Genomic DNA, 26,515 nt, shown 5'->3' with positions numbered 1-26,515 from the left:
TTACAAGCTTTTTGGAGGAACTGGGTGAAAAAGGAAGGAGAATTTAGAAGAGGTAGGAGAAGAGGGATAAGAGGGAAACAAATGGTCTGGAATAGGTTCCTTATCTAGTTACTATGTGCTATCAGGTTCTTCCATGTGTGTGCAAAGAGCTGCACAAAGAACATCTGTAGCAATGACAATGGCTTTGAGTTCTCTGAATATACTGTACACTCTGGCTCAGACCACAGTTGCTCCTGAACACAGTTCCAATAAGGCATTTGTTCTGTGAATTAGTTCCAATAAGGAATTTGTCTGTGAATTAGCCCTTAGTTATTCTGCATGGGTAAGGATGCACTATATACTTTGGTGAGGATGAAACATAAACAGCCACCTTGAAACCTTTTAGGCCTTCTTTTTGCCCCAGTCATAGGACCCACATCTCACTTTACCCCATACTCTATTTGAATCCAAGACTAGCTTTCCCCAATATTTTTGATGTTAGAAATTGGGGAATCATCTTAAAATTCAGAGTCTTCTTCCTTTTGGATAAATACGGTATAACCTGTATGTTTTCAAGGTTGTCTTAAATTCAGAGGCAAATACAGTACATCCATATTTTTCTCATATAGGTTTCTCCTCTCATTCTGTCCTTCTCTCCACACCTGTACCCTTCTTTCTTGTTCTCTTTAAGAAAGAAAGAAAGAAAGAAAGAAAGAAAGAAAGAAAGAAAGAAAGAAAGAAAGAAAGAAAGAGCAAAATGCGAAGGACTGTGCCTTCGATTAGGATGTTTGTTCTCTGCTGAGCAAAGAGGTACCTTTTGAAGTGGGTAGTCTATTTAGCAGGAGGAGAACAATGGGCCCTATTCAGCTCCATCACAGCATCCTTCCAGTGGCTGTTGCTGGTATTTACCTTTCAGTTTCCTTTTAGATTGTGAGTCCTTTGTGGGCAGGGGACCATATTATTCGTTTCTCTGTTATGTTTCTATATACACTGCTCAGAGAACTTTTGTTGAAAAGTAGTATATAAATATTTGTAGTCGACACAATCGATTCCAGGTCATGGCCAACCCTGGAGACCGATCACTTATCAAACACCATGAAAATGAAAAGGATGTATATGTGGGGGGGAAACGTTGTGAGTGGAGAGTAGAGGGCTTATTTTATTTATTTATTCGGTTGAGAGTTTGTTTGTTTGTTCAGGCTGAGAGAAAAGAAGCCTCTCCTCCCCTTCTCTTCATGTTTTGCCACATGGTTCTGGCTGGTCCCTCTGAATGCCGTCCAGCTCATCTGGTGGCTACTGAGGGATGGGCCTTCTCCATTGCTGCCCCAAGGCTTTGGAATGTGCTCTCTAGTGAAATAGGAGCCTTCCCATCTCTGACATCTTTTAAAAAGTCTCTAAAGATGCATTTCTTCACCCAGACTGATATTGTTTTGATTGTCTTAATGTTGTTTTTAAAATATTGTTTTAAAAATTTAAATTGTATTTTAAATTTCTTGCTTTTAATTTTTTTGTTTTTGTTTTTAATTAATGTTTTACTTTTACTCTTGTTGTAAACCGCCCAGAGATGCAAGTTTTGGGCGGTGTGAAATTATGAAAAATAAATAAATATATATATGGAGCTGAGGTACATAGAAACTCATTGGTTCCACACCAGTCCAGCTGGGCCAAGAAGGCTGACAGCAGCAGATTTTGGGTCATGTTTGAAAACAAGACTCCTTCTGTGGTGTTAAAAAAATATTAAGAGGCTGTTCTCACATGCAGTCTAACCCGGGCTAGGGACACCCAACCTGGGTTAGGCTGCACATGAGAATCGCCACTGATTGAGCCCGATCCTGGCAGGCCAGTGCTGCCTCACCCCATTTTGAAACCTGCCTCTTAAACGAGGTTGAGGGACTGGGTGTAAGGGAGCAGATGTAAACGGGGTGTTTCCCCATTATGTGATCATGTGGCAATGTAGGCTGCTTTCAGTTGAGACTGCAAGACTGACTGGCACCCGCCCATCACTAGGAGTATCCCACATCGTGGGAGTTCCAGGGGAGTTCCACGCTGCCGGGGGAATCAATGGACCATCTGGCATGTGATCTGTGCACCCTGACCCTTCCAGACCCGACAGCCAGATTGTCTGTGGGGAAGGCGAGCTTTTGCTGCCTTCCCCGCCGCCTGTCCTGAAGCCCTCTCACACGATCATGAGAAAGGGCTCTAAGTGTTATTTCTATGAACAGGACTACTGTCTTGCCTACCTTTGAGAGATAAGCCAAGAGCAGCTAGCAAAGTCACTTTAACTATAGTTGCACAGCAGTAATTTCCCAGAAGAAAAAGCCGAAACTTAATAGCAGGGTGATGACATTCAGGTGATTTCACAGTTACAGTTTAATCTCAGTTTCAACCTTCTGCCCCCGCCAAAAAACAAACTTGAAAAATAGTCTTTTGTATTCCTTTCCCCTACCTGCACATAATTATTTTGAAAAAAGGGGAGTGCTTGCATCAGCTGTTTTTCATATAATCCACTATACTACTTCTACTACTACTACTACCACTACTATGTATATACCACTCTTCAACCAAAGTTCTCAAAGTGGTTTACACAGAAAAATAAATAATGCATAAATAAGACTGTCACCAAAGGGCTCACAATCTAAGAAACATAAGGTAGACACCAACAGCAGCCACTGGAGGGATGCTGGGCTGGGGCTGGATTGGGCTTACTTACTAGCTTGTGCTATTTGCAATGCATTGTGCATCCAGTCTACCCTTATCTTTCTGGGCGAGGCGGGTCATAGGAATATAGGAAGCTGCCGTATAATGAGTCAGACCATTGGTCTATCTAGCTCAGTATTGTCTACACAGACTGGCAGCGGCTTCTCCAAGGATGCAGGCAGGAACCTCTCTCAGCCCTATCTTGGAGATGCCAGGGAGGGAACTTGGAACCTTCTGCTCTTCCCAGAGCAGCTCCATCCCCTGAGGGGAATATCTTACAGTGCTCACATGTGGTCTCCCATTCAAACGCAACCAGGGTGGACCCTGCTTAGCTAGGGGGACAAGTCATGCTTGCTACCACAAGACCAGCTCTCCTCATAGGGTCCTGGAAGTATTTACTAGCTTGTGCTATGTTCATTGTATTGTGCATCCAGTCTACACTTCTATTTCTGGGGGTGCGGGGGAAGTTCCTGGAAGTACTTACTAGCTTGTGCTATTTTCATTATATTGTGCATTCATTCTACCCTTATATTTCCGGGGGGGGGGGGGATTTCCTGGAAGTAGTGCCTTGTCCTTGACCAAGTCCAAAGGATAACAGAAAGCTCTTTTACTCTGTTCTCTGTTCCATAGACTGTCAATTACAGCACCTTTGGGCAGAGTGAAGAAGTTTTTCTTCTCTACCCATGCTTTACCTCTCACCTCTTCTGTCTCAGGGCAACAAGAGCTGTTTCTGCACTTTTTTCTTTCACATTGTCTCTGTAAATTTGGACTGGCACATATTGTTCATAATCTGACCTCAATCTTTTTTTCATTTGCAGGAGTGTATTAGCACTGAAGCAACACTGGATCAGAGCATCCTGTCAGAGTTCCCACATGTTCACCAACGTTTTGGCAAAGAAGTTTGTTTATGCAAATATTGAGATAATGTTCTTTTAAAATGAAGAATGTACAAAATGTACATGGAGATGTCCCATTTAGATGGAAATATAGCGATATTGTAGGATCTAGTAATGTGAGCTAGAAAATTTCCCATGGAATTTTTTTCAAGAACAGAAGAATTTCCATTCCCAAACCTTTCCACAGAAAATCTGCTACCCCACATCACTGCAAAACAACATGCCCAATCAAATCATAGCCTACTCAGGGTGTTGGAAAAGTCTGCATGGTAATTTTTTTCTGAGAAAATTATGCAGTTTTAATGCAAATTATCAAAATTGTCATTTTCCACAGAAAATATTTCCAATTCAAAATGTTCTGGAAAACCCACATCACTGCTAATAGCAAGCCTAAGTTCATTTTTAGCATGCTATTAAACCATACTAGGAGAGAATCTGTCTATGTGGTCGCTAAGAGTCGACACCAACTTGACCCAATCAATCAATGCTTATTGAAACAAGTAGAGAGGTTTGGGGAGAAACAAGGCAAATTTAGGTATATACATTATTTGTGAGCACAATAAATCCCTGTTTCCCAGCACTACTTCACCCTCAACAGAAGATTCGACACTTATGGAAGGTCCTGCTGCCAATCTAGGAGCAATTTCCTCATTCACCAAAGGAAATACAATCTGAGGTAACAGTGGCTGTTGCTGGCGTCTACCTTATGTTTTTGTTTTTAAGATTGTGAGTCCTTTGGAGACAGGGAACCATTTTATTTATGTTTATTTTTCTGTGTAAGCCACCTTAAAAACTTTGATTGAAAAGCAATATATAAATATGTGTTGTAGTCATAGGTAATCCAGATCACCCAATGGAACACTACAAACCTATCATCCTCTTACAATTGCCAACAGGCAGTATACGTTAGGGATATAGAAAGCTGCTTTATACCGAGTCAGTCCACTAATAGATAAAATATCAAGGGTAACCTTAGCAGTGGCTAAATCCTTGTCAGTTGCTGTTGGAAGAAGGGAACAACTTCTAAACTGATGTATGACAGAAGAACAGTTTTGTAGCCATGGGGCGGGGGTTGCCTTGGGGTTTTTTAATGTCTGGAACATACAAATTGTACTGTTTGGTATCTTACTGCCATTTCTGGTGATGTAACTATTACTGTTCTTTATTAAATAATAATTATTATAATTATAATTATTTTACACAGTCAGACAGGTGTTATTGACTGGTTTGTTTTATCCAGACATCGAGTCCTTCCCAAGGATCTGGGATGCCTGAATTTTATTATCAATATTGTTGTTATTATTATAGACATTGCCACAGAATATAGGCTGTTCCAAGTAAAGTTGCTTTTTGTAATTGGCTGATGGTGATTTCTGTGGCCCCCATAGTGTTGAGGTACTCTTCAAGGTGTTTTGGAATTGCACCTAGGGCGCCAATTACTACTGGGATTATTTTGGTCTTCTTCTGCCACAGCCTTTCAATTTCAGTTTGTAGATCTTTGAATTTTATCTACAGATATAATCTACAGATTTTCAAAGATTTTTATTATTGTTAATTATTATTATTAATTATTATTAATTATTATTTACACAGTCAGACAGGTGTTATTGACTGGTTTGTTTTATCCAGACATCGAGTCCTTCCCAAGGACCTGGGATGGCTGAATTTTATCATCAATACTGTTGGTTATTATAGATATCGTCGCAGAATATAGGCTGTTCCAAGTAAAGTTGCTCTTTGTAATTGGCTGATGGTGATTTCTGTGGCCCCTATGGTGTTGAGGTGCTCTTCAAGTTGTTTTGGAATTGCACCTAGGGTGCCAATTACCACTGGGATTATTTTGGTCTTCTTCTGCCACAGCCTTTCAATTTCAATTTGTAGATCTTTGTATTATTATTTCTTGTTTACACAGTCAGACAGGTGTTATTGACTGATTTGTTTTATCCAGACATCGAGTCCTTCCCAAGGACCTGGGACGGCTGAATTATTATTATTATTATTATTATTAGTTTATGGACTGCAATAAACCGACTGATTGTGTGAATCAGCCCATTGGTCCACTTAGCTCAGTATTGTTTACATTGGCTGGCAGTGGCTACTCCAAGGTTTCAGGCAGGAGTCTTTCCCAGCCCTACCTGGGCCATTCCCAGATGGCAATTTTACTTTGCTTTGCCACGGGAAGGGCAGGTGTGTGTTCAGACAATGGGTGGATTTATGTCGAAGTCCATGCAAGATATCGTGGAGCACTCCATACACGATTTGGGTTTCCCCCTGCACATTGCATGTGCATTGAAGCTTAGCCCGCATTATCTCTGCGCTAAAAAGTTCCACTTTTTTCTGTGGCTTTTAGGGATACTTTGATATATCCAATTTACACTGATGTTTCTTCTAAGATGTATGGAGGGGCCATGCTGATAGAGCGTGTTTTCTTAAAGCCTCACTCAAAAAACCCAAATTAAACACATTAGCTTGGTGATCTTGCGGAACATCGTTCTATGCACCCGCATGGTGCGTTTTGTTTTCCTCTTTTAATAAAATTGATCTCTTTTTTTTGTTTGTTTCCTTTTGAAAAGCCTCCTGACTCTGTTTGACTCCCAGAGGTACTTTATGGTGAACTCAAGTAGACTTTTCTAAAAGCCTCGCTTTTTTCTTTTTGTTTAAAAAAAAGATTTGTTTGGTGATCTTGTGAAACATTGTATGCACTCGCACCCAGACGGGGTGAGTACATATGATGTTCCGCAAGATCACCAAGTGTGTGTTTTGGGGTTTTTTTTGTTTTTTTTTTTAAAGCAAAAAGTGAGGCTTTAAGAGAAACCTCCCTATGTTCACCATAAAGTACCACTGGGAGTGGGTTACACTGCATGGACTTGAACGGTGCATGGAAAAAATTTGGAAATATCCCACAGGAATCCTATTAAAGCAGCCCTATGTGAACAGATTGTCTTCATTTCACTTATATGCAGCTAATATATCACCTCTTAACTCGCTCTACTTTACCAAGCTTAATTCCGCAGTTAAGCCCGCCATCTGAGAAAGGCCCTGGAGACGACAGGGCCTGAACCTAGGACCTTTTACATGCAAAGAAGATGTCCTACCACTGAACTATGGCCCTAGCAATGGCAAGGAATAAGATGAATGTTTAGGAAACTTTCAACACAATAAAAGCATGATAACAAGCTAATTTTGCACAAATATTCCCCACTCTGTCAGATTACGAATTCTATTTCTAAGTACAAGTATTCTTCTTTAGTTACTCCTTGTCTTAAAGTATACATATGTTCCATGATACTGAAAAAGGTTATGATATTTTAAATTCAGTTAAACATTTCAACACAACATAAATCTTTTGAAAGATACTCACCAAGGCAATCATAAAGACCCTGACTTATCCAAGCGAGTATGGCAAGAGTGATAAGGTCTCCAAAACTTGCAGCAATTGGTGTTGCAACATTGTCAGGATTTATGCCCGTCTTCTTTGATCCAACTATAACTCCAACCATTATTATTCCTGCAGCAATTTTAAGGAGAAAGCATGTCAGTCTCATGCTGCAATTCCAAACAGGAAAACTGTAGAGGTTTTGTTTTTTGTTTTCAGATCAGTGCTGTATTGTTATTTAATTTACAGTGGCACCACTTCCAAGCAGCAATAAAAAGCACTGTTGCTGTTCCAAGCATGATTTTATTCTCTTTCCAAAAACACCAGCAGGCTTCTGAAGCCTTTCACAGCAGGAATTCATGGTCCAAGTGTGATTTTCTTAGCATCACCTGCTCATGAGCTCTTGCTTTCTGCAAAGAAACAACATTCACCAGAAAAGTAGAAATCAGTTTTCATGGAAAGCAAGAGCTGGCCCATGAGTGGTGCTGAGAAAAATCAGGTTAGGGCCCTGTTCTCCGTATAGGCAGAGCATGGAGGAGTCCCACAGCCTAAGTCTTTAGAAGCCTGCTGGTGTGTGTAAAACAAAAGTAAAATTGAACTTGTGAGAGCACTGCTCCAGAGCTTTTTATTGATGTTTGGAAGTGGCCAACATCTTCCTCACTATTAAAAGCAGCTGTACTTATGAGCTCTGAATGCAAAGCAGCCCAAAGGTATTAAATACAAAAATACTGGACAGGATTGTGGGAGGCCACTTCCATAGGAACATAGGAAGCTGCCATATACTGAGTCAGACCATTGGTCCATCTAGCTCAGTATTGTCTATACAGACTGGCAGCAGCTTCTCCAAGGTTGCAGGCAGGAGTCTCTCTCAGCCCTATCTTGGAGATGCCAGGGAGGGAACTTGAAACCTTCTGCTCTTCCCAGAGCAGCTCCATCCCGAGGGGAATATCTTACAGTGCTCACACTCCTAGTCTCCCATTCATATGCAACCAGGGTGGACCCTGCTTAGCTAAGGGGACAAGTCATGCTTGCTACCACAAGACCTGCTCTCCTCGCTTTTCTCCCCAGCTCTCCACTTGCTCTTCTGCCCAATTCAAGAGAGAGGGAGGTCTACATGGCCTCGGGGGGTTCAAGAGTGGATAGGGAAGATTACTCATGCTTGTCTGGCTGACTTGACTCCCAGGGCACTGCTCACCTGTCACCCTCCTCCGAGCTCAGCCCCTCATCACTGGCCAGCCCTCCTTTATGTAGCTGCATGCAACCCACACAGATCCCCTGCTAGTAATTTGACAAAGAGGCACCTTTTAACGTGGTGATTCTCTTTATTTAGCAGGGGGAGAGCAACTGGCCCTATCCACCCCCAGAACAACATCCCTCCAGTGACTGTTGCTGGTGTCTATCTTATGTTTCTTTTTAGATTGTGAGCCCTTTGGGGACAGAGATCCATCTTATTTATTTATTATTTCTCTGTAAACTGCCCTGAGCCATTTTTGGAAGGGCGTTATAGAAATCGAATTCATCATCATCATCATCACCTTGCTGTGACATCACAATTATCACCGGGCGACTATACCGCCACACCTGTGCCCTCAAGGAAGGTGGCAGCGCATGAAGCGCACGTGTCCTTGATTGAGCCTGGCCGCCATTTGGAGAGCACGCTGGAGACCCTGCACCCCGCTCATGCCCTGACAAGTATCTAGACTAATGTTGCACTAGTGTAACACACTGCTGTACTAGTGTAAGGACACTAGTGTAAGGACACTACTGTACTGGTGTAAGGATACTGTCTGAAGAAAGTAATCTCTGCTCCAAACTAGTTCTACTCTAGCACCACTACTTCTCGTGCAATTTCATACATCACATAGAAGGTTTTCTTCTAGCAGTTTTGCAATATTGCGCAGTGGTGCAAACCACTTAAAGGTACGGATTTTCTCATATAACATTAGCACTACATTCGTCTGGATTCTGGCCACTATAAACCCAGGAAACCGCTTAAAGGTAAGCATTCTGACATAGCAATCCAGTTTTGCTGGACTAAGTTCCATTCATTACTAGTTATTCTTCACTGACTTTAAGGTGCTATCAATACATATAGGATACAATGGCTTAGATCCAGAGTAGTGTAAACTAGAGCAATGAGAGATGTCACGTGCACTTAAGTCTGCAGAACTCAGTGGTGGATTAACAGAGAGGCAGAGTAGGCATTTGCCTACGGCGGCAAAATTTGAAGAGCAGCAAATTTTGCCCCTCCTCAAATTTTGCCACCCCTCTCTGTGGGCAGCGGCTGCTGCAGCAAGGGTGGAGTGGGCGAGGAGAAAGCTCCCCCTTTGCCTTATGCGAAAAAAGGCAAACCTTTTTTGTTTAACGTAAAACGGTGGCAAAAGCCTTTTTGCCTATGGGCGGCAAAAAGCTTAATCAGCCCCCGGCAGAACTGCACGAAGCTGCAGCACTGCAGGAAATTGTACAACCAGTAGTGGTACCAAAGGGGTTTCGCGACAAATGTGAAACACGGCATACATCTTGCACAAGCACAACACTAATAGGAAACACAAGCTCCTGTCTTTGCAGAACTACCATGAACCATGTCTTTGAGCTAGCACAATATGTTTGCACTGGCACAAGGCTAGTCTGGATGCCAGCCATTACTTATTTTGCAGCCTTTAGCTTCTAATCAGCAAGCCACGACGTGTCTAAGTGGCTGGATGAGAAGATCAGAGTAAAACAAAGCTATGATTTAAGAAGGTGTCAGTATTTTATGTCCTGTGTCCTAATTATATCTATGCAAAGGCTGTTAGGAAATTATCCTAGTACACTGATATCATTTGCATCTTCTTATTAAAAACATTGTTCATATTCTAGTCTAACAATGAAGAAACACTTAAGCAATACAATTCCCGCCACCCACAATCTTCTTGTTTGTAATTCTTTTAAAAGTTTTCATTTCTACTTCATGAAACTGTCTAATAATTGTTTTGTCTGGTGAAAACTGGGTCTCACACATACACACCACACTAAGTAAGCTATTTTTCAGATTCTCCTATGACATACTTGTTTCAGTGACTGAGGTTGTTTTGCCAAGTAAGGGGTAGGGTGAGGCCACCAAGACAATGCTAGCATAAAAGAAGCTAAGAGTATGAGTTCATAAGTAGGAAGGATCAAGTTCACAGGCAAAGAAGGAATACTACACCAAACGTAGAGATGGCCCATGGAACGTAAGTAGGAGAGAATCGAAGGTTCCTGGCAAGCAAGCATACTCAGTGAGAGCTGAAAATTGTGTGCATTTCACATCATCTGAACTTACCAATATCGGGTTCCCTCCACTGCCCAACATTCTCTGCCCCACTTCAACCCTCCATTACAGATTGGGTGAACGTTGGGCAATGGAAGGAACCCGACATTGTCCACCTGACATTGGCAGGTTCCGACAACATGGAACGCGTACAACCTGGGAGTTATCCAGACATGGGTATACAAAGAGCAAATCTGCTTTGCAGCTGGTTAATTTGGGAGATTAGATGGATTGTTCACATAAGGTTGGCTCCTCTCTGCATTCGCAGCAGATCCTTTTCCTGTGTGCATTCCCACAGCTTGCTTCAGGTTTTTTCTCCAACCAATTACATCCCAGAGAAGGAGGCGAGAGATGCTTCCCTTCATTATTAATTTTTTTTTGGTTAGTTTGACAGTCGGTGTTCTGCAAGATTGACTAATCAAAACAACAGAATGCTTAACCCAAATCTGCCGAATCTGACCCAAATCTTTGCTGATTTTTTAATGAACTTGCCTTCATTACTACCTTCATCACCTCATGTCACCTCCTGCCTTAGTTAGAGGGCCGGAAAGCATGAAGGCTTGGAACAACAGAAAAAGCCTACATTTTGTATTCCCATTCGTGCTTGCTTTTACTCAGGAATGTGTGTGAGAGGGGAAAAGAATTAGAAAAACTTCACAGGATTTTACCAGTCTGTCACAACACGCCCCCGGGCAAGCAGTCACAATTGCAAATCACTCAAAAGGACAGACAATAAAGAACACAACTGTCCAACTCCCCTTCATTTAGCCTTGCTGAAGATCGATAAGACAAGTTGCCAAACAGCACCCTCTGCTGACACCTGGGATTCTGCAAATCCACCCAGCAAATATATATAAAGGCATATATATATATATATATATATATATCTTTAAAAATCATGAAAGTGCGAGTTTTGAAAAAAGCCGAGTTATTGGCAATGGCCCCTCCACATATCGCGGAGAAGTGTTAGGGCATACCAGAAATCTTGGGGTTTTTTCAAGAAAGAGTTGCCACAAATAGAGGATTTTTTTAATCCCTGATATAATTCGGGCTAAGCTAGCATGTGAAGCCCTAATTAGGAGGAAACCAGAATTGTGTGTTTCACAATAGGTCACTGATAGCCCGCTGCAACTTCGGAGTAAATCTGGCTGATATGTGAACTCGCACCCTCCATTCCGGGGGAGATGCGAGCTAAAATCCGTGTCTGGAAAAGTTCCTGTGGCTTGCACTGGGAGTACGTGCTCATTGGGAACCTCCAGTTCCCTCCTATTTTCTTTCAGCGGATTGTCTGAACTGCAACAATCTGCAACAATGATCCAAGATTATAGGTTTTAATGAGATTTCCTTATTCAAAATCAGCACTACCAGGAATATATCATAATTTCTGTTTAGGTACTTCTGGCTAGCTAGCACATTGGTAGAACACAACTGACCAATGGCCAAACACTGTGCCATCTATGTACACAGGCACGGAGTAAGCCTTTTGCTTCCCATAAGCAAAAAGGATTTTGCAGCCCTTCTACCTTTTTAAAAAAATTGAATGCTGCTCACAGCGGCGGCAGGGAAGCGGGGGCGAGGGGAATGTTTCCCCTCTTGCTGCCGGCTGCTGCCAGCGGTGGGATGGGGCATGGCAGCTGCAGGGAGGGGGTGAGGAGGGAAGAACCCCTACTTTTACCTTTGAAAATTCCATAGCTGCATGGCAGGAGAAAGTCGGGGGCAGCAAGCTCCTTCCAGCTCCCCTCCTCGGAGTGAATGCACATCCTCTCCGATGTGTAGCCCGTTTTCAGCCTTCGAGGCTGAAGGTAAGAGCGGGGGCTTTTCTCCTCCTCACCACCCACCCTCCCTGTAGCTGCAGTCACTGGCAGCGGCGTTCTTTAGAGGGCAAATGGGGAAACATCCCGCTCGCCCTCCCTTCTCGCAGCTACTGCCACCGCTGCGAGCGGCATTGGTTTTTTTTAAGCGTAAAAGTGGGGACATTCTCCTGCCCCACCGTCACAGTAGCTGCCCCCAGAGAGGGGTGGCAAAATCTGAGTGGCGGCAAAATTTGCTGCTCCTCAAATTTTGCCGCTGTAGGCAAATGCCTACTCCGCCTCTCCTTTAATCCGACACTTTATGTACCGCGGAAGAGGTGTGGCTCTGTCATGAGGCCATGTAGGTGACAACCAGAAAGCTGAGGATACAGTGGAGGAGGTGCTGGTGCTGGAAGAGGCCAGCAGGCAAAGCTGCAGCTAGATCTTCAAAGAGCAGGGAGAAGGTGAGGCCAGCCTGGTGGAGGGCTAAGAAAGGGTGGTGACAGGGTTGATGAGGCAGAGGAGGGGATGGCAAGGGGGCAGGGCAGCATCAGTGCTGGGCTGCGGTCTAGGGAGACTGGGCCCAGCGAGGGGAACAGGGCAGCACTTTGCCTTCGCCTCCAGTGGCAAAGGGCAACAAGCTGCTCCTGCAGCAGAAACAATGCAAAATTTCTGTAAAGTCAAAATTCATGGCATTTGCATTTGAACAAATATTTACAACAGAATGTTTCTTTTACCCTGTAAAAGGGAGGCGATGAAGGCGGTTGCTACACTGCTAGAACACAGAAGGATAGAGTGATCAAGGCGGTATTTGCCCTCAGGAATCCAGCCCAATATAACTGCTGCTACAGCTGCCAAAAAACCAACTACTGTTGCTTGCACCTACAAAATAAAGAATTAATTAGCATTAGAAACGTTTGCCCCTGGATAAACATTCTGATATACAAAACTAATATTAGCAGCCAGCAAGCTTCAGCAACTATCCAGCAGATGGAAACCCAGGGCCCGCCCCTCCACAGGAACATAGGAAACTGCCTTATACTGAGTCAGATCATTAGTCCATCTAGCTCAGTATTGTCTACCAAGACTGGCAGCGGCTCCTCCAAGGTTGCACGCAGGAATCTCTCCCAGGATGCCAGGGAGGGAACTTGGAACCTTCTGCATGCAAGCATGCAGGTGCTCTTCCCAGATTGGCCTCATCCCCTACCTAAGGGGAATATAAACAGGTTGCTTACCTGTAACTAATGATCTGGGAGTGATCCATTGTCAGTCATGAGAAATGGGTTATACTGCGCCTGCGCAGGGACCTTCTGGGTGGATTAATTAGCTCCTCTCTGGCGCCCCTCCCTGTCATGCACGTGCTCCATGCCTTTCCTTTTCCCGGCAGTTGGGTGCCATTTTGTCTCAGTTTCTTGGAGATCTGTCTGATGATCCACACCTTGTCTGATCCAGTGACCAAGCAGGTAAGTCAGTCTTGTTCCTAAAATGCTGCAGCGGGGAGGTACGGGTGGGTCTCATGACTGACAACAGATCACCTCCAGATCATAAGGTAAGCAACCTGATTATCTGGAAGTGATCCGTTGTCATCATGAGAAATGGGTGACTAGCCAGCTTTTACCTCCATGGCAAAGGGTGCAGCCGTTTCACCCACTATTGAAGAACTCTTGAGTACCTCTCTTCCAAAGCTGCCATATGTAAGTCTATGGCATAGTGCTTTATAAAAGGAAAGTGTGTAGACCATGCCACACATATGTCTTTGAATTGAAGACCAGATAAATGTGCAGTAGAAGTAGCATATGCTCCCATGGAGAGCGCCTTTATCAGCCTGGGAGGTTGTTGATTCTGTAACTTATACATTAAGAAAATGAGCTCCACTAACCAATGTGACGGTCTTTGTCTAGACACAGACAGGCCCTTATTTTTGCCTTTGAATAAAACGAAGAGCATCTTAGTTTGTCTAATACATTCCATTCCTTTTAGATAATACAGAAGGCACCTCCTTACATCTAGAGAATGCAATGCTTTCTCCAATCGCATTTTAGGCTCTTGGGGGGGGAAAGGATGGAAGCACTATGTTCTGATTCAAGTGGAAGTCAGTCACTACCTTTGGTAAGAAAGCAGTCAGTTCACATAATCACTTTATTAGGATAAAATTGTGTATAAGGCACATCCGCCCTTAAGGCAGCTAGTTCACTTACACTCCAGACAGTAGAGATAGCAATTAGAAAGATGATTTTGAGGGTCAAGTAATGTAAACTTGCCTCACAAAGTGGTTCAAAGGGGGCTTCCATCAGGGAGGCCAAAACTAGAGATAGGCTCCACTGTTCAGTAGGGTGTCTTATTGGGGGGTAAAGGTTACTAATGCCCCACAAGAACTTCTTGCACATTGGATGTAAAAAGGTAGAATGACCTTGCTAGCCTTTATGCTTTGCCGAAATAGCGACCAGGTGGACCCACAGAGACACATTAGCTAAGCCCGCTTATTTCAGGCTAGTTAAGTATAACAAGATCTGACTAGTAGAGGCCTTGAACGGGTGGAACCCATGCCCTCTTGCATAAATTATGAAGTGCTTCCACTCACTCATGTAACTCCTCCTGGTGGAGGCCCGACGAGAGTTCAGAATGATATTTTTCAATAGCTGCAACGTCCGAAGGGATGGATGCAATATATCCCCCTCCCCATCTCTCGATAATAGATCGGGGTCCAGTGGAAGGTGACAATAGTCATTCCCCGTCAGTCTGAGTAGCGACGCAAACCATGGCTGGTGAGGCCACAATGGTGCAACTAAAATAGCTCTTTCATTGTCTTGTATTAGCTTGCCTACCACTCTGTTGATCAGATGTTGAGGGGGGTACATATAGAGGAGGCCTTTCCCCCAGTGGTGCTGAAAAGCATCCCCCAGAGACCCTTGCCCAATGCCTGCTCTAGAACAAAACCACTGAAATTTCTTGTTTGTGGTCAAAGCAAACATATCCACCTGAGGAATGCCCCATCTTTCTATCAAACAATCTAGGCACAATTGTTTCAGTTCCCACTCATGATGCTGCTGGTTCCTGAAAGCCCTGCTGAGTTCGTCCACCAGGACGTTTTCCAGTCCCTTGATGTGGATGGCAACAAGATAAACATTGTTGGATATGCACCAATTCCACAACTGGATGCTCAGTGCACACACGGAGCACGACACCATGCTGCCCTGTTGGTATACATAGGCGATCGCTGTGGTATTGTCCATTTGTAAATGCACAATCATGTTTTGAAGTAAACTGCCATCAGTTCTAAGAAATTGATGTGCATACTTTGTTTTTGCATTGTCCACAGACCCTGAACCTGATGGGCTCCACAATGGGCTCCCCAACCTGTCAGAGAGGCGTCTGTCATGACACAGTACATCGAGTTGGAGGATCAAAAGCCACTCTGTTCAAAAGGTTCTCCCTCAGTGACTTTAGAACTTGTGGGGGAATGTCCAGCAGCATCCCCTGACTGTCGATGTTCAGGCGGAATGAGCGTAGGTACCACAACTGAAGATGAGGCATTCACAGTCAAGTGTGGAGAACCGTAACTCTGCATGAGACCATTAGACCGAGCAGCCTTTGGATCTGATCAGCTTGTTGTTGGGGATGATCCTCAAAGAGGCACACAAGTGCGTAGATTTGCTGGTACCTGTCCAGAGGCAAATAGGCTCTTTTCGTTTGAGTATCCAAGACAGCCCCTAGAAAATCTATCGATCTGGCTGGTTGGAGTTTGGATTTGGTCCAACTGACTTGAACTCCCAAGTCTTTCAGTAGTCATAGGGTGTACTGGATCTAAGATTCCAATTTTGATTTGTCGCAGTGTACCAATCATCCAGGTACGGAAATACAGTGATCTCTCGCATTCATAGATAAGCTATGATCACTGACATGCACTTTGTGAAGACTCTCGGCGCTGTTGTTAAGCCGAAGGGCAGAACTCTGTACTGGAATGCTAAATTTCCTATTGCAAATCTCAAGAACTTCCAATGGTTGTCCTGATTTTTGATATGAAAGTAAGCGTCCTTGAGATCTAACATAGCAAGCCACTCCTCCTTGGCTAGGAGCAAAAGAATTGCCTGCAACGTTGTCATATGGAACCTGTGTGTATCCACATGTTGATTCAGGCTGCAGAGATCCATAATCGCCCTGAGTCCTCTGTCCCTTTGGGGGACGAGGAAATAGCATGAAAAGAATCCCTTCAGTCGGTCTGTCCACCACACCGGTACTATCGCACCTTTCCCCAACAAAACATGCACTTCTTGCCACAGGGCTGGGGTTCGAGGGAGTGGTTTTCACACCCTTGAAACTTGGCAAAACCATGAATTCGACAGCATAAAAAGTGTTGATAATTCTTAAGACCCATTGGTCGGATGTTATTTGGTGCCATGCCGAAGCATGACTGGACAACCTGATGACACTAGGTGGCAAACAAGTTGTTATCAAAAGTATGCCATTGATGGCCAGTATATTGGTGTTTAAGGCTTTGGCCGGTGATGATAGTGCAAGCGGTGGACAGTCTCCGAGATCAAAGAGACTGTTTGATACTGTCCTTGCCAGTATAAGGGCCTTGGTTCTTATTTCTTTGGGCACAGCTCTCCCCCCCACTTTTTCTTTTTTTGGGATAAGGTTTAAAAGGCCTCCTATAGTCTTTGCAATCCTGGTACTTGAAACCGGAATGTTGAAAGGTTATAGGTCCGGTAACGGGAGGAGCCTTGGGTCAAGGCAGCAGCAGTTGAAAAACTGTTCGCTGTAAATTTCAGCTTTTTAAGCATTTCCATCATTGCATCCGTGGATTCACTAAAAAGGCGCTTCCCATCAAATGGAAGATGCTCAATCCAGTCTTTCATGTCATTATGCAATGTGGTAGTAGATCGTAACCAGGCATGACACCTGAGCAGGCGCGGGCCATGAACGCGCCTCCGGGGGGGCGGCGGGGGGCTTCTTTAAGTGTAAACCGAGCCGGTGCTTCATGCTGCCCAGCAGCCCCCGTGGCGGGGAATCGCTTCCGCCACTTACCTGGCTCCCACGGAGGCGAGCCCCCACCAGCAGCCAGGTGAGTGGCGGAGGCGATTCCCTGCCGCGGGGGCTGCTGGGCGGCACGGAGAACCAGCTCCGTTTACACTTAAAGAAGCTGCCTGCCGCCACCCCACCCCCCCGTAGGTGCATTCACAGCCCGCGCCTGCACCTGAGGGAAACATTGTTTTAGACTCAGTCTCCACCAAGTGTTTGAAAGTGCTGAATTATTGCCTGGTGAGGTCACCTGACTTATTAAGCATTTCTTCAAATTTCTTAACAAAGTCCTCTGGCTTCAATGTGATAAAGTCTTTGCGCAAGTAGTCCCAGAGACAATAATTATAGTGGGACATGCAGGCTGCATAATTCGCTATGTGAATAGAAAGGCTGGCAGTGGAATAGACATGGCGCCCAAGGCCATCGAGTTTCCAACCCTCTTTGTCAGAAGGGTAGTATGTCGTTGCCCAGACTTAGAAAATGCGCAGCCTATAACTAAGGAGTTTGGGACGGGATGTTTCAATAAGTAGGAATTATCATCGTCCTGTATGCGGTACAGAATCTCTAAACGTTTTGACATAGGTGTGGATGTTTGCAATACTTCCCATGCAGTTTTAGCCGCTTTAGTAATAACCAGCAACATGGGCAGAGCAATAGGCTGCATGGATTGTACAGCTGCCATCATTTTGTATATGAGGTCTTCGGGGTCAGTAGTAGGGCACTTGACCTCTAGACCCAGCATTTCCGCCATCTGCTGAATCATTTTGGTGTATGATTTCAGTTCTTCTTTTGGAGAAGTGGATGGCTTCGGAGGAACGTCCGAAGGTGCATCTGAAGGATTTTGTCGGGAGCCATCCTCCCCTTCCGTGTCAGTATCCGAGGACTCCGAAGAGTTATACGAGTCATCAGAGGACTCCATGGGCTCTACCGGGGTCAGTAGCTCCGCTGGGAAGGTGGGTGGAAGCAGATCTGGAACTCCTCCAAGGAGCACAACAGGAACTTGAGGTGGTGGCTCCGCAGGTGCCAGGGGCATTTCCAATGGCACTGGTGTAGTTTCAACACATTGGCTTACAACCACCGGAGCCCCAGTGGGTCTAGGAGGTAAAGGCACCAGAGGTTGAACCGGAAATACTCATTGCTGAATGGTCCCCACTGGTTGATGCAGAATAAGGCCTTGAAGCATGCGTTGCGTCTTCCACAACTGGCCAATCTGATTATGGCACCAGTGAGAAGTTATGACGAAAACCACATGCATGAATGGGGTCTTTTTTAGGCACATTCTGTTGAGGGGAACGAATGTAGACATTGGTTTCCACATTGAATTTTAGCAGGTGGGACTACCGTCGGTGCTTGAAAAGATGAAGACCTGGCTCCTGTTCTGAAAGGGGACATTGATGGGGTCCTTGGAGGCACATCTTCTTCTCCATCAGCCTCCATGTCCAAACCGCCAGTCAGGAAACCTTGAAATGTGGAACCAGAAAGCATACTTGTGGAGGAATCCAATACGTTCAGTAGGGATTTCGCAGACCCCTGATCCAAGAGGGCATCATCATTGGTATTGAACAGCAACAATGGAGATTTCAGCAGCATTCTAGCTGGAGAAATAGTCAATGGTTTGTACAGTTGTGGAACAATGGTAGCCCTTGGAGAAGTTGTTAGAGCATGGTGAAGGGTGCTAACTTTGGTAATGAAGGACGACTCAAAGTCGGGAGCGCGACCGATGTCGATGGCACCGAAATAATCAGCGTTGATGTCAATGTAAAACTTGCTGTGACAAGTAATGTAATGACGGAAGTGTCGATGTCACCGTATGTGTCGATGCTGATGGTGGGACAAATGGCCCAGAGGGCATTACAGTAGAGGATGGTATCGACGGGTCTGTCGACAGTAAAGATGGTTGATACTGGACTGCCAACAGTGAAGGTGTCCTCGACCTCAACCAGTTGGTCAACTTCAACTTCTGCTTTTTCGGAGGCAGTCATTCACTATCCGATGTAGCACGATGTCGCTTACACTTTTTATGCCCAGTGTTGGTAGACTTGGGTTTCTTGAACACAATTTCCTCGAGATTATCCCTCAGGGTTTGAGACTGTGCACGCACAGACCCTGGGTTGGACACCAAGAAGGTAGATGTTGGCCTTGGTGTTGATCCTGAGATTGGTGTCGACTCCAGCCTCAGTGTCGGCGGATGCAGAGCATCTCTATACAGTGCTGCCATGAGGCGCAATGAGCGATTCTTTAAAGTCTGCTACGAAAAGGATCTACAAATCCTACAAGAAGCTGGGATATGTTGTTCACCCAAGCAGAGCAAACAGAGATCATGTTCATCAGTCAAGGGTAGTTTAGCCCTACACTGAGAGCAATGCTTAAATGTAGTCTTTTTCCTCTCAGCCATGTCTTCTCCAACGGCAAAGCCGTGGAACCGTAACAACCAAGTCCAACGTCCAAAATCCTAAGAATACTCAACTCACAGTCTGAAGTCCAAAACACTGAAATATCTGTCCGAAGTAACGTTTTCTTTTCTATAAACTGAGGAGCAATAAACCACAGGTCTCAACGCATCAGCGGTCGAAAAGAAACTGAGACAAAATGGTGCCCGACTGCCAGGAAAAGGAAAGGCACGGAGCACGTGCACGGCAGGGAGGGGCACATGAGAGGAGCTAATTTAACCATCCCAAAGGTCCTTGCGCAGGTGCAGTAACCCATTTCTCATGATGACAACGGATCACTTCCAGATCTTCCAGTGCTCACACATGTAGTCTTCCAGTCAAATGCAAACCAGGCGCTGCTTAGCAAAGGGGAAAATTGTCTTCTCCACACCCAGAAGAGAGAGGTCCTTCGTTCTAGGGCTAACAACTCTCCCTACTTCCAGCTTCCACAAAGGGCACTGATATAATCTGAGCATTATTTTTACTGATCTGTATAGTACCTAAAATATAGTATATTGAAAGATTATCTTATTAATTAATTGACTGATCAATTAATTAATTATTTGCTGCTGCTGCTGCTGCTGCTGCTGCTGCTACTACAATTTCATCTGCACCACTTAGCTGTAGAAAGAAGACATGAATTAACAACCAGCTTTCTCTGTTGTGGGAGCAAAGCTCAAATGCAGTGGCTGTCATGTTCTGCAGAGTAATGCAGGTAGTACAGGCCTGCCCATGCCGTTGCAGGGTTCTAACACACACAGTAACACGACTGCACAAGAGGGATGTTCCAGTACAGCTCACCCTTGTGCAATTGCAGGTTGCATTACTACTTGCATTGTTTTTACTAGTATACTACTTACTATTATCCCATATGTGTTAGAACACTGCAATGGTGCGGGCAGGTCTGCACCACCCATGTTATGCTATGGAACATGTCATCCATTGCATGTAAGCATCAGCCATTGCATTTAATGCAGCAGAACCCTGCAGAGCCCTTACACTGCACATGTCAGCCACCTTTTGTTTGTTTCCCCCCAAAATTTGAAACCCAGATAGATTATAAGGAACAGGTTTCTGAGGTGAATAAAATCCTGGTACTAAGTAATTAAGTGGGGGAAACAGGTGGGGAGGATGAACAGAATGCTAGTTTATGGAGTGCCTCGGAAGCATTCCAAAGGTGCACAAAAACCTGAACAGCCCTGCAACATTAGTAAATCAAACTGTTCTCCAACATTCATTCCTTATGTCTTCATATATGTTTTTTGTGCACACATGCTCAAACATATATGTACATGCACCTACATGCATGCATACACACACACACACACACACACACCCCTGTGGAGGGAATGGGGAGTGGTCTATGGGCTATTTCCAATGTTTTGTGGCTTTAAGTCCATGAAAGGTGGTATCTGTGATGTCATTGCTCTGCAAGTCTGCAATCCTATATACACTTACATGGGGAAAATTCCCAACAAATTCAGTGGTGCTTACTTCTGAGTACACATGCATAGGACTGGGCTGCAAATTCCAAAGCACTCATCTCAGGTGACTGAATTCATCCTTCCCACATTTGGGACCTCCAACAAAACATTCGAAGGCAGACACCAATTTTGAAAAAAATAAAACGCCCTCTGCTACCCTGTAAGGCCAAAATCACAAGGAAGCTGTCAAATGTGGGGCTGAATGAATGGCTTGTATGCGGAGTACACATAAAATATATGGGTTTGTGCCTAAGCATACATGTAATGAGACACAATACCAATAGTTCATATTGTATTCATTTCAGAACAGGCCTCAAAGCTGTATGTTAAGAAAAGTAGATACTAAAAAAAACCACACAGACAATGTGAAAAAATAACTCTTCCAGTGTACTGCAGGGCACATGAAACACATGCATGTTCCACAGAGGCTTGTGAACTTGTGTTACAAATTTTTTGAAAAGAATTCTCCAAGTCTGACTATACAATTCAACACTTATATAGATGTGAAAAGACTTTTAAAAATTTCATGTAAACAAAGCCTAAATACTCTTGAGCATAACAGCACTGTAAATATGTTTCTGTGACAAGGATGTGTTGATTTGCAATGGCTTTGATGCTTTTGTGAATCCTTACCTGTTTTAAGGCTAAATTACCAATTATTAGATTCCACTTCTCAATTGGTGAATCCATTTTCCCAACATTTACCTATAAAAAGCAACAAATGTGTTTTTAACTGAAAAATATTAATGCAGTGCCTTTGTAGGGTTCAGAAGAGTTGAACATATATGGTTCTGAGCTGCCTGCCCCACTGTGGGCATCTAAAACACATTCCCAAGCTGCTGCATAGGAGGGCTATGCCACGACTTCTTACAGTTACACAACTGCATGCTGTGAGAGTGTTGGGGGTGGGAGACACTGTTTTACTACAGTGGTTCCACTCCTACCTCTCAGACAGATTCCAGATGGTGTCGATTGGAGACTGTTGCTCTTTGAAATCTGAACTTACGTATGGCATCCCTCAGGGCTCCATACTGTCTCCAATGCTCTAACATCTACATGAAACTGCTGGGAGAGATCATCAGGGGATTTGGTGCGGGGTGTTATGTCGTGTCAACATCATCAGGAGATGGCATAACCTTCCTAAATGCCTGCCTGGAAGCAGTAATGGCCTGGACGAGGGAGAATAAAGTAAGACTGAATCCAGATAAGACGGAAGTACTTATTGTGCAGGATCAGAACTCCAGAAACAATTTTGATCTACCTGTTCTAGATGGGCTCACCCTTACCCCCAAAGAAGAAGTTTGCAGTCTGGGAGTACTTCTGAATCCACACCTCTCCCTGGTATCTCAGGTTGAGGCGATGGCCAGAGGGGCTTTTTACCAGCTTAGGCTGATACGTCAGCTGCGTCTGGTTTTTGAGATGCTTAAAACAGTGGTACCTCTTTATTTATTTTATTTATTCGATTTATATACCGCCCTTCCCAAAATGGCTCATATACTGGTAACCTCCAGACTTAACTTCTGCAGTGCGCTCTATGTGGGGCTGCGTTTGTACATAGTCTGGAAACTCCAGTAGGTACAGAATGTGGCAGTCAGGTTCGTCTCTGGATCATCTCGGAGAGACCAAATCACTCCTTTGCTGATAGAGCTACACTGGCTGCTAATAGGTTTCCAGGCAAAATAAGAAGTGCTGGTTATAACCTATAAAGCCCTAAATGGCTTGGGTCCTGGGTATTTAAGAGAACGTCTTCTTCATTATGAGCCCCACCACCCACTGAGGTCATCTGGAGAGGTCCATCTCCAGTTGCCGCCAGCTCGGCTGGTGGCCACATGGGGACGGGCCTTCTCGGTTGCTGCCCCGAGACTATGGAATGCTCTCCCTAATGAAATACAATCTTCCACATCTCTGATATAATTTTTAAAGCATTTGAAAACCCACCACTTCACCCAAGCTTTTTCAGCTTTTTAAGTTTTTAGGTTTAAATCTGTAATTTATTTTTTAAAATTTTTTAAATTGTTTTAAGTTTTTGTATATGTTTTTAACTTGTTTTATGTAATTGTTAACTGCCTAGAGATGAAAGTTTGGGGCAGTGTTCAAATTTGAAAATAAATAAATAAATAAATAACTCGGCTGATTCCAACAAACTAAGATATGTAATCGTCTACAGCACCAACTTCAGATTCCCTCCATACCTTAGGCTGGAGGAACCTCAGGTTGTACGTTACATGTAAACCTGTCCATATAAAAGTATGAAGACAGAAGGCAACTGTCTTACTTCAACCAAACTGGAAAAACATTGGGAAAACATTGGGAAAAGAAAACATACTCAACCCGTCAGAAGGTTTTCCCATGAGAGCAAGGATATCCATGAGAACTTTCATGAGATGCTTGAGGAGGGATGCAATTGGGAAAGATTGGCTATACATGCTGGGCAATGGGCAGTATGCTCTACTACAGAAAAGAGCTCTGACCAGCTCAGGAGTGAAGCTTGCCTCCAAAGGTTGATGGGGAATGGTTAGTAAAGAAACTGGGCTATGCTCTCTGAAGCTCTTATGGGCCGATTAAAGTATCTGCTTCCATTCTTTCCAGACACAAGCAAAAGACTGTTAAGGACTGGGTTGCCACCTCAAGTGAGGAGCCTACTAAAGGAGATGGAGACAGCATGTTTAGATCTATAATGGACTGTTTTAGCTGGGCTCTCATTTGCCTGTTGGCTTTTATGCTTCCTTTTACTGTAATTTTAATATGTTCATGGTAAGCCACCCAGGACAAGAATGGAGTATATTTTAAATAAACAAATGTAATTCAAAAATAGAATAAATAATATAGTGATGATGATGATAATGATAATAATAATAATGATAATAATAATAATAATAAGAAGAAGAAGAAGAAGAAGAAGAAGAAGAAGAAGAAGAAGAAGAAGAAGAAGAAGAAGAAGAAGCCTATATTCTGCAACGATATTTATAACAATTGACAATAAAATTCAGCCATCCCGGGTCCTTGGGAAGGACTCGATGTCTGGATAAAACAAACCAGTCAATAACACCTGTCTGACCATGTAAACAAGAAATAATAATAAGAATAAGAATAAGAATAAGAAGAAGAAGAAGAAGAAGAAGAAGAAGACAGGTAGGTATATCCTATGTCATAGAGAGGCTGTCATAATCAAGGCCCCAGCCTTAAAAACCACAACTACTTACAGCTGTTGACAGTCGGGATGCCAAAGTCATTTCCAAGTTCCCCTTCAAACCAAGTAGTGCAGGAACCAAGATGAAAACTTCAGTAATATTTTTGAATACTTCCCAGTGCTATTTTACGAAGAGGAAATAGAAAAATTCATTAAAATAGGTGCTATAAAACAGGCAAAAGTGTTCATTTCTGACAAAAGAGTTTTCTACTTGGATACGTTTATATTCATGAATCTCAGTAACTAATAAAAATCATTTAAATATCTCTCTATAAATCATGTATCTTATCTGAAATTAGTGTCTTCAGCAGTACAGAAGCATACTCCTGTAATTACACATGACAATCAGATATTCCACTGCAGCAGAGCTGTGAGACAACAAAATGAAAGCAGTTGCTAAAAGGGAAACTGCCTTTAATGCATAAACTAACTTTCATTGTTTTTCTCATTCAACAGCTTAAAAAGTATTTTCTAGTAGGAAGAGTTGCTGAAGGGGAAACTCAGAATAGCTTCTGGACCACATCTACTAACTTTAATGATATCTTTGAGTTGGATAACTGATACAATGTAACAAAGTTACAAGATTAACTGGGTAACTTGGAGTAATGGAGATCCTACATGGGTTTAGCTTGGCCACGGGAAAGGAAAGAAAGGCAGTTCCAGGGGCCTGGCAAGGAAGGATTGGGAAGTAGCCAAGTTAGTTCGATGCTATCCTCTTCCAGGGCAAAGTTAAATCAAATGTTTCTTATAATTAAAACATGACTTCCAAAAATAAAAAAGCAGAACATACTCTTACAGCACAATCCTATTCATGTTTACTCAGATGGAAGTTGAATTGAGGTCAGTGGGGCTCATTGCCAGCAAGTGTGAACTGAATTGTAGTTCCATTAAGTTAGAGAAACCATAACAAGTGTCACCATTAAAACACATAAAAAAGAATCCACATGTGTATAGTAAATGCCATATCAGGCAAATACTAACCTGCACAATATCGAGAACCATCCCAGCAGACACTGTTCCAAATCCTGCTAGAAGAAATGGTACCAGTATCTGTAATGCCATGATGCTACTAGATTCTTTTGGCTGTTTTCTGCTAACTTCCGCAGAATTATCTTCATCACCACCACCAGATATGCTGTTGTCCTGTAGCATAGCAACTGTTTCCGATGTGTCCATCCCATCTGAATAATTATAACTCGCAAAGTTATCATACTTTGGGCTACAGCTTGATGAATTATGTCCATTACTACCATGATGAAAAGTTGGTTCAGAAAAGTGATGATAATCCATATGTTGATCAGTCCTAACACTGAAATTGTGCCTCAACGGCTGTAATCCATCTTGCCAGAGACCATTCACTTTCTTATGTCTCTCTTCCTGGTTTTTGTGATAAACAACTGGAACCATACTCAACAGTAGGCTCAAGAATTTGTCAGACTGAATATTTAGATTTATAGTCCAGTTTACAAAGCTTCCTTCATGATAGGATTTATCATTTGTTTTCTTGCTGAGAAATCTTCCTTTACAATTAGTCATGCTGTTTCAAAAAATACGGTTCTGATGTTCACTTCAGATCCTAATGAAGAAATTTTGTGGATGCATCGGTTATACACAAACCTTTGATTTGATATAATTGATCATCTCTGTTATGTAGAAAGTTTTCTTTTCACTAACTTTTGGTCTTGAGCAATTCCACAACAAGCCTTTGATCTGAAAAACAACACTGTAAAATTATTAAAATGTTTTTTGTTTTAATTTTGTTGTACACTAACAATGCAACCCTATCCTTGAGTTACGCCACTAGACAAATCCCCTGTGTCAGCGTACGTACCATGCTATTAAATCCCCTGTGAATTATTAACTTATAATTCAACTAAGTGTAATTATATGGTTAGAGTGCCGGACTAGGACCGGGGAGACCCGAGTTCAAATCCCCATTCAACCATGATACTTGCTGGGTGACTCTGGGCCAGTCACTTCTCTCTCAGCCTAACCTACTTCACAGGGTTATTGTGAGGAGAAACTTAAGTATGTAGTACACCGCTCTGGGCTCCTTGGAGGAAGAGCGGGATATAAAAAATGTGTTTTAAAAAATGGTTGGGAAATTTAGGACCGACAAGTGGAAATACTTTTTCACACAGCGCATAATTAATCTATGGAATTCCTTGCTATGTGATGTGGTGATGGCCACCAGCTTGGATGGCTTTAAAGGGGGCTTAGACAGATTCATGGAGGACACGTCTATCAATGGCTACTTGTCTGATGGCTGTTGGCCATCTCCAACCTCAGAGGCAAGATGTCTCTCAATACCAGTTTCAGGGGATCAACAGCAGGAGAGAGGGCATGCCTGGACCTCTTGCCTG

The 26,515-nt window shown here is 43.4% G+C and overlaps 1 protein-coding gene across 3 annotated transcripts in view; it reads right to left on the bottom strand.

Annotated features, from left to right (window-relative positions):
* SLC41A2 (solute carrier family 41 member 2) overlaps positions 1 to 26,515 on the bottom strand; it is a 107,479-nt gene that overhangs the window by 69,426 nt on the left and 11,538 nt on the right. For all 3 annotated transcript variants that reach the window (XM_053255493.1, XM_053255491.1, XM_053255492.1), the window contains exons 2-6: positions 25,134 to 25,862; positions 24,166 to 24,273; positions 21,596 to 21,667; positions 12,765 to 12,909; positions 6,934 to 7,080 (exon numbers count right to left, since the gene is read on the bottom strand). In XM_053255493.1, the coding sequence (XP_053111468.1) occupies positions 6,934 to 7,080; positions 12,765 to 12,909; positions 21,596 to 21,667; positions 24,166 to 24,273; positions 25,134 to 25,688 (1,027 nt within the window). In that variant the 5' untranslated portion in view covers positions 25,689 to 25,862. The remainder of the gene's footprint in view (positions 1 to 6,933; positions 7,081 to 12,764; positions 12,910 to 21,595; positions 21,668 to 24,165; positions 24,274 to 25,133; positions 25,863 to 26,515) is intronic.

This window comes from Hemicordylus capensis, chromosome 5 (assembly GCF_027244095.1).
Source record: "Hemicordylus capensis ecotype Gifberg chromosome 5, rHemCap1.1.pri, whole genome shotgun sequence".
NCBI classification, from domain to species: Eukaryota; Metazoa; Chordata; class Lepidosauria; order Squamata; family Cordylidae; genus Hemicordylus; species Hemicordylus capensis.
The sequence above is the reverse complement of the archived record's forward strand: the minus strand, read 5'-3'. Positions and strand labels throughout refer to the sequence as shown.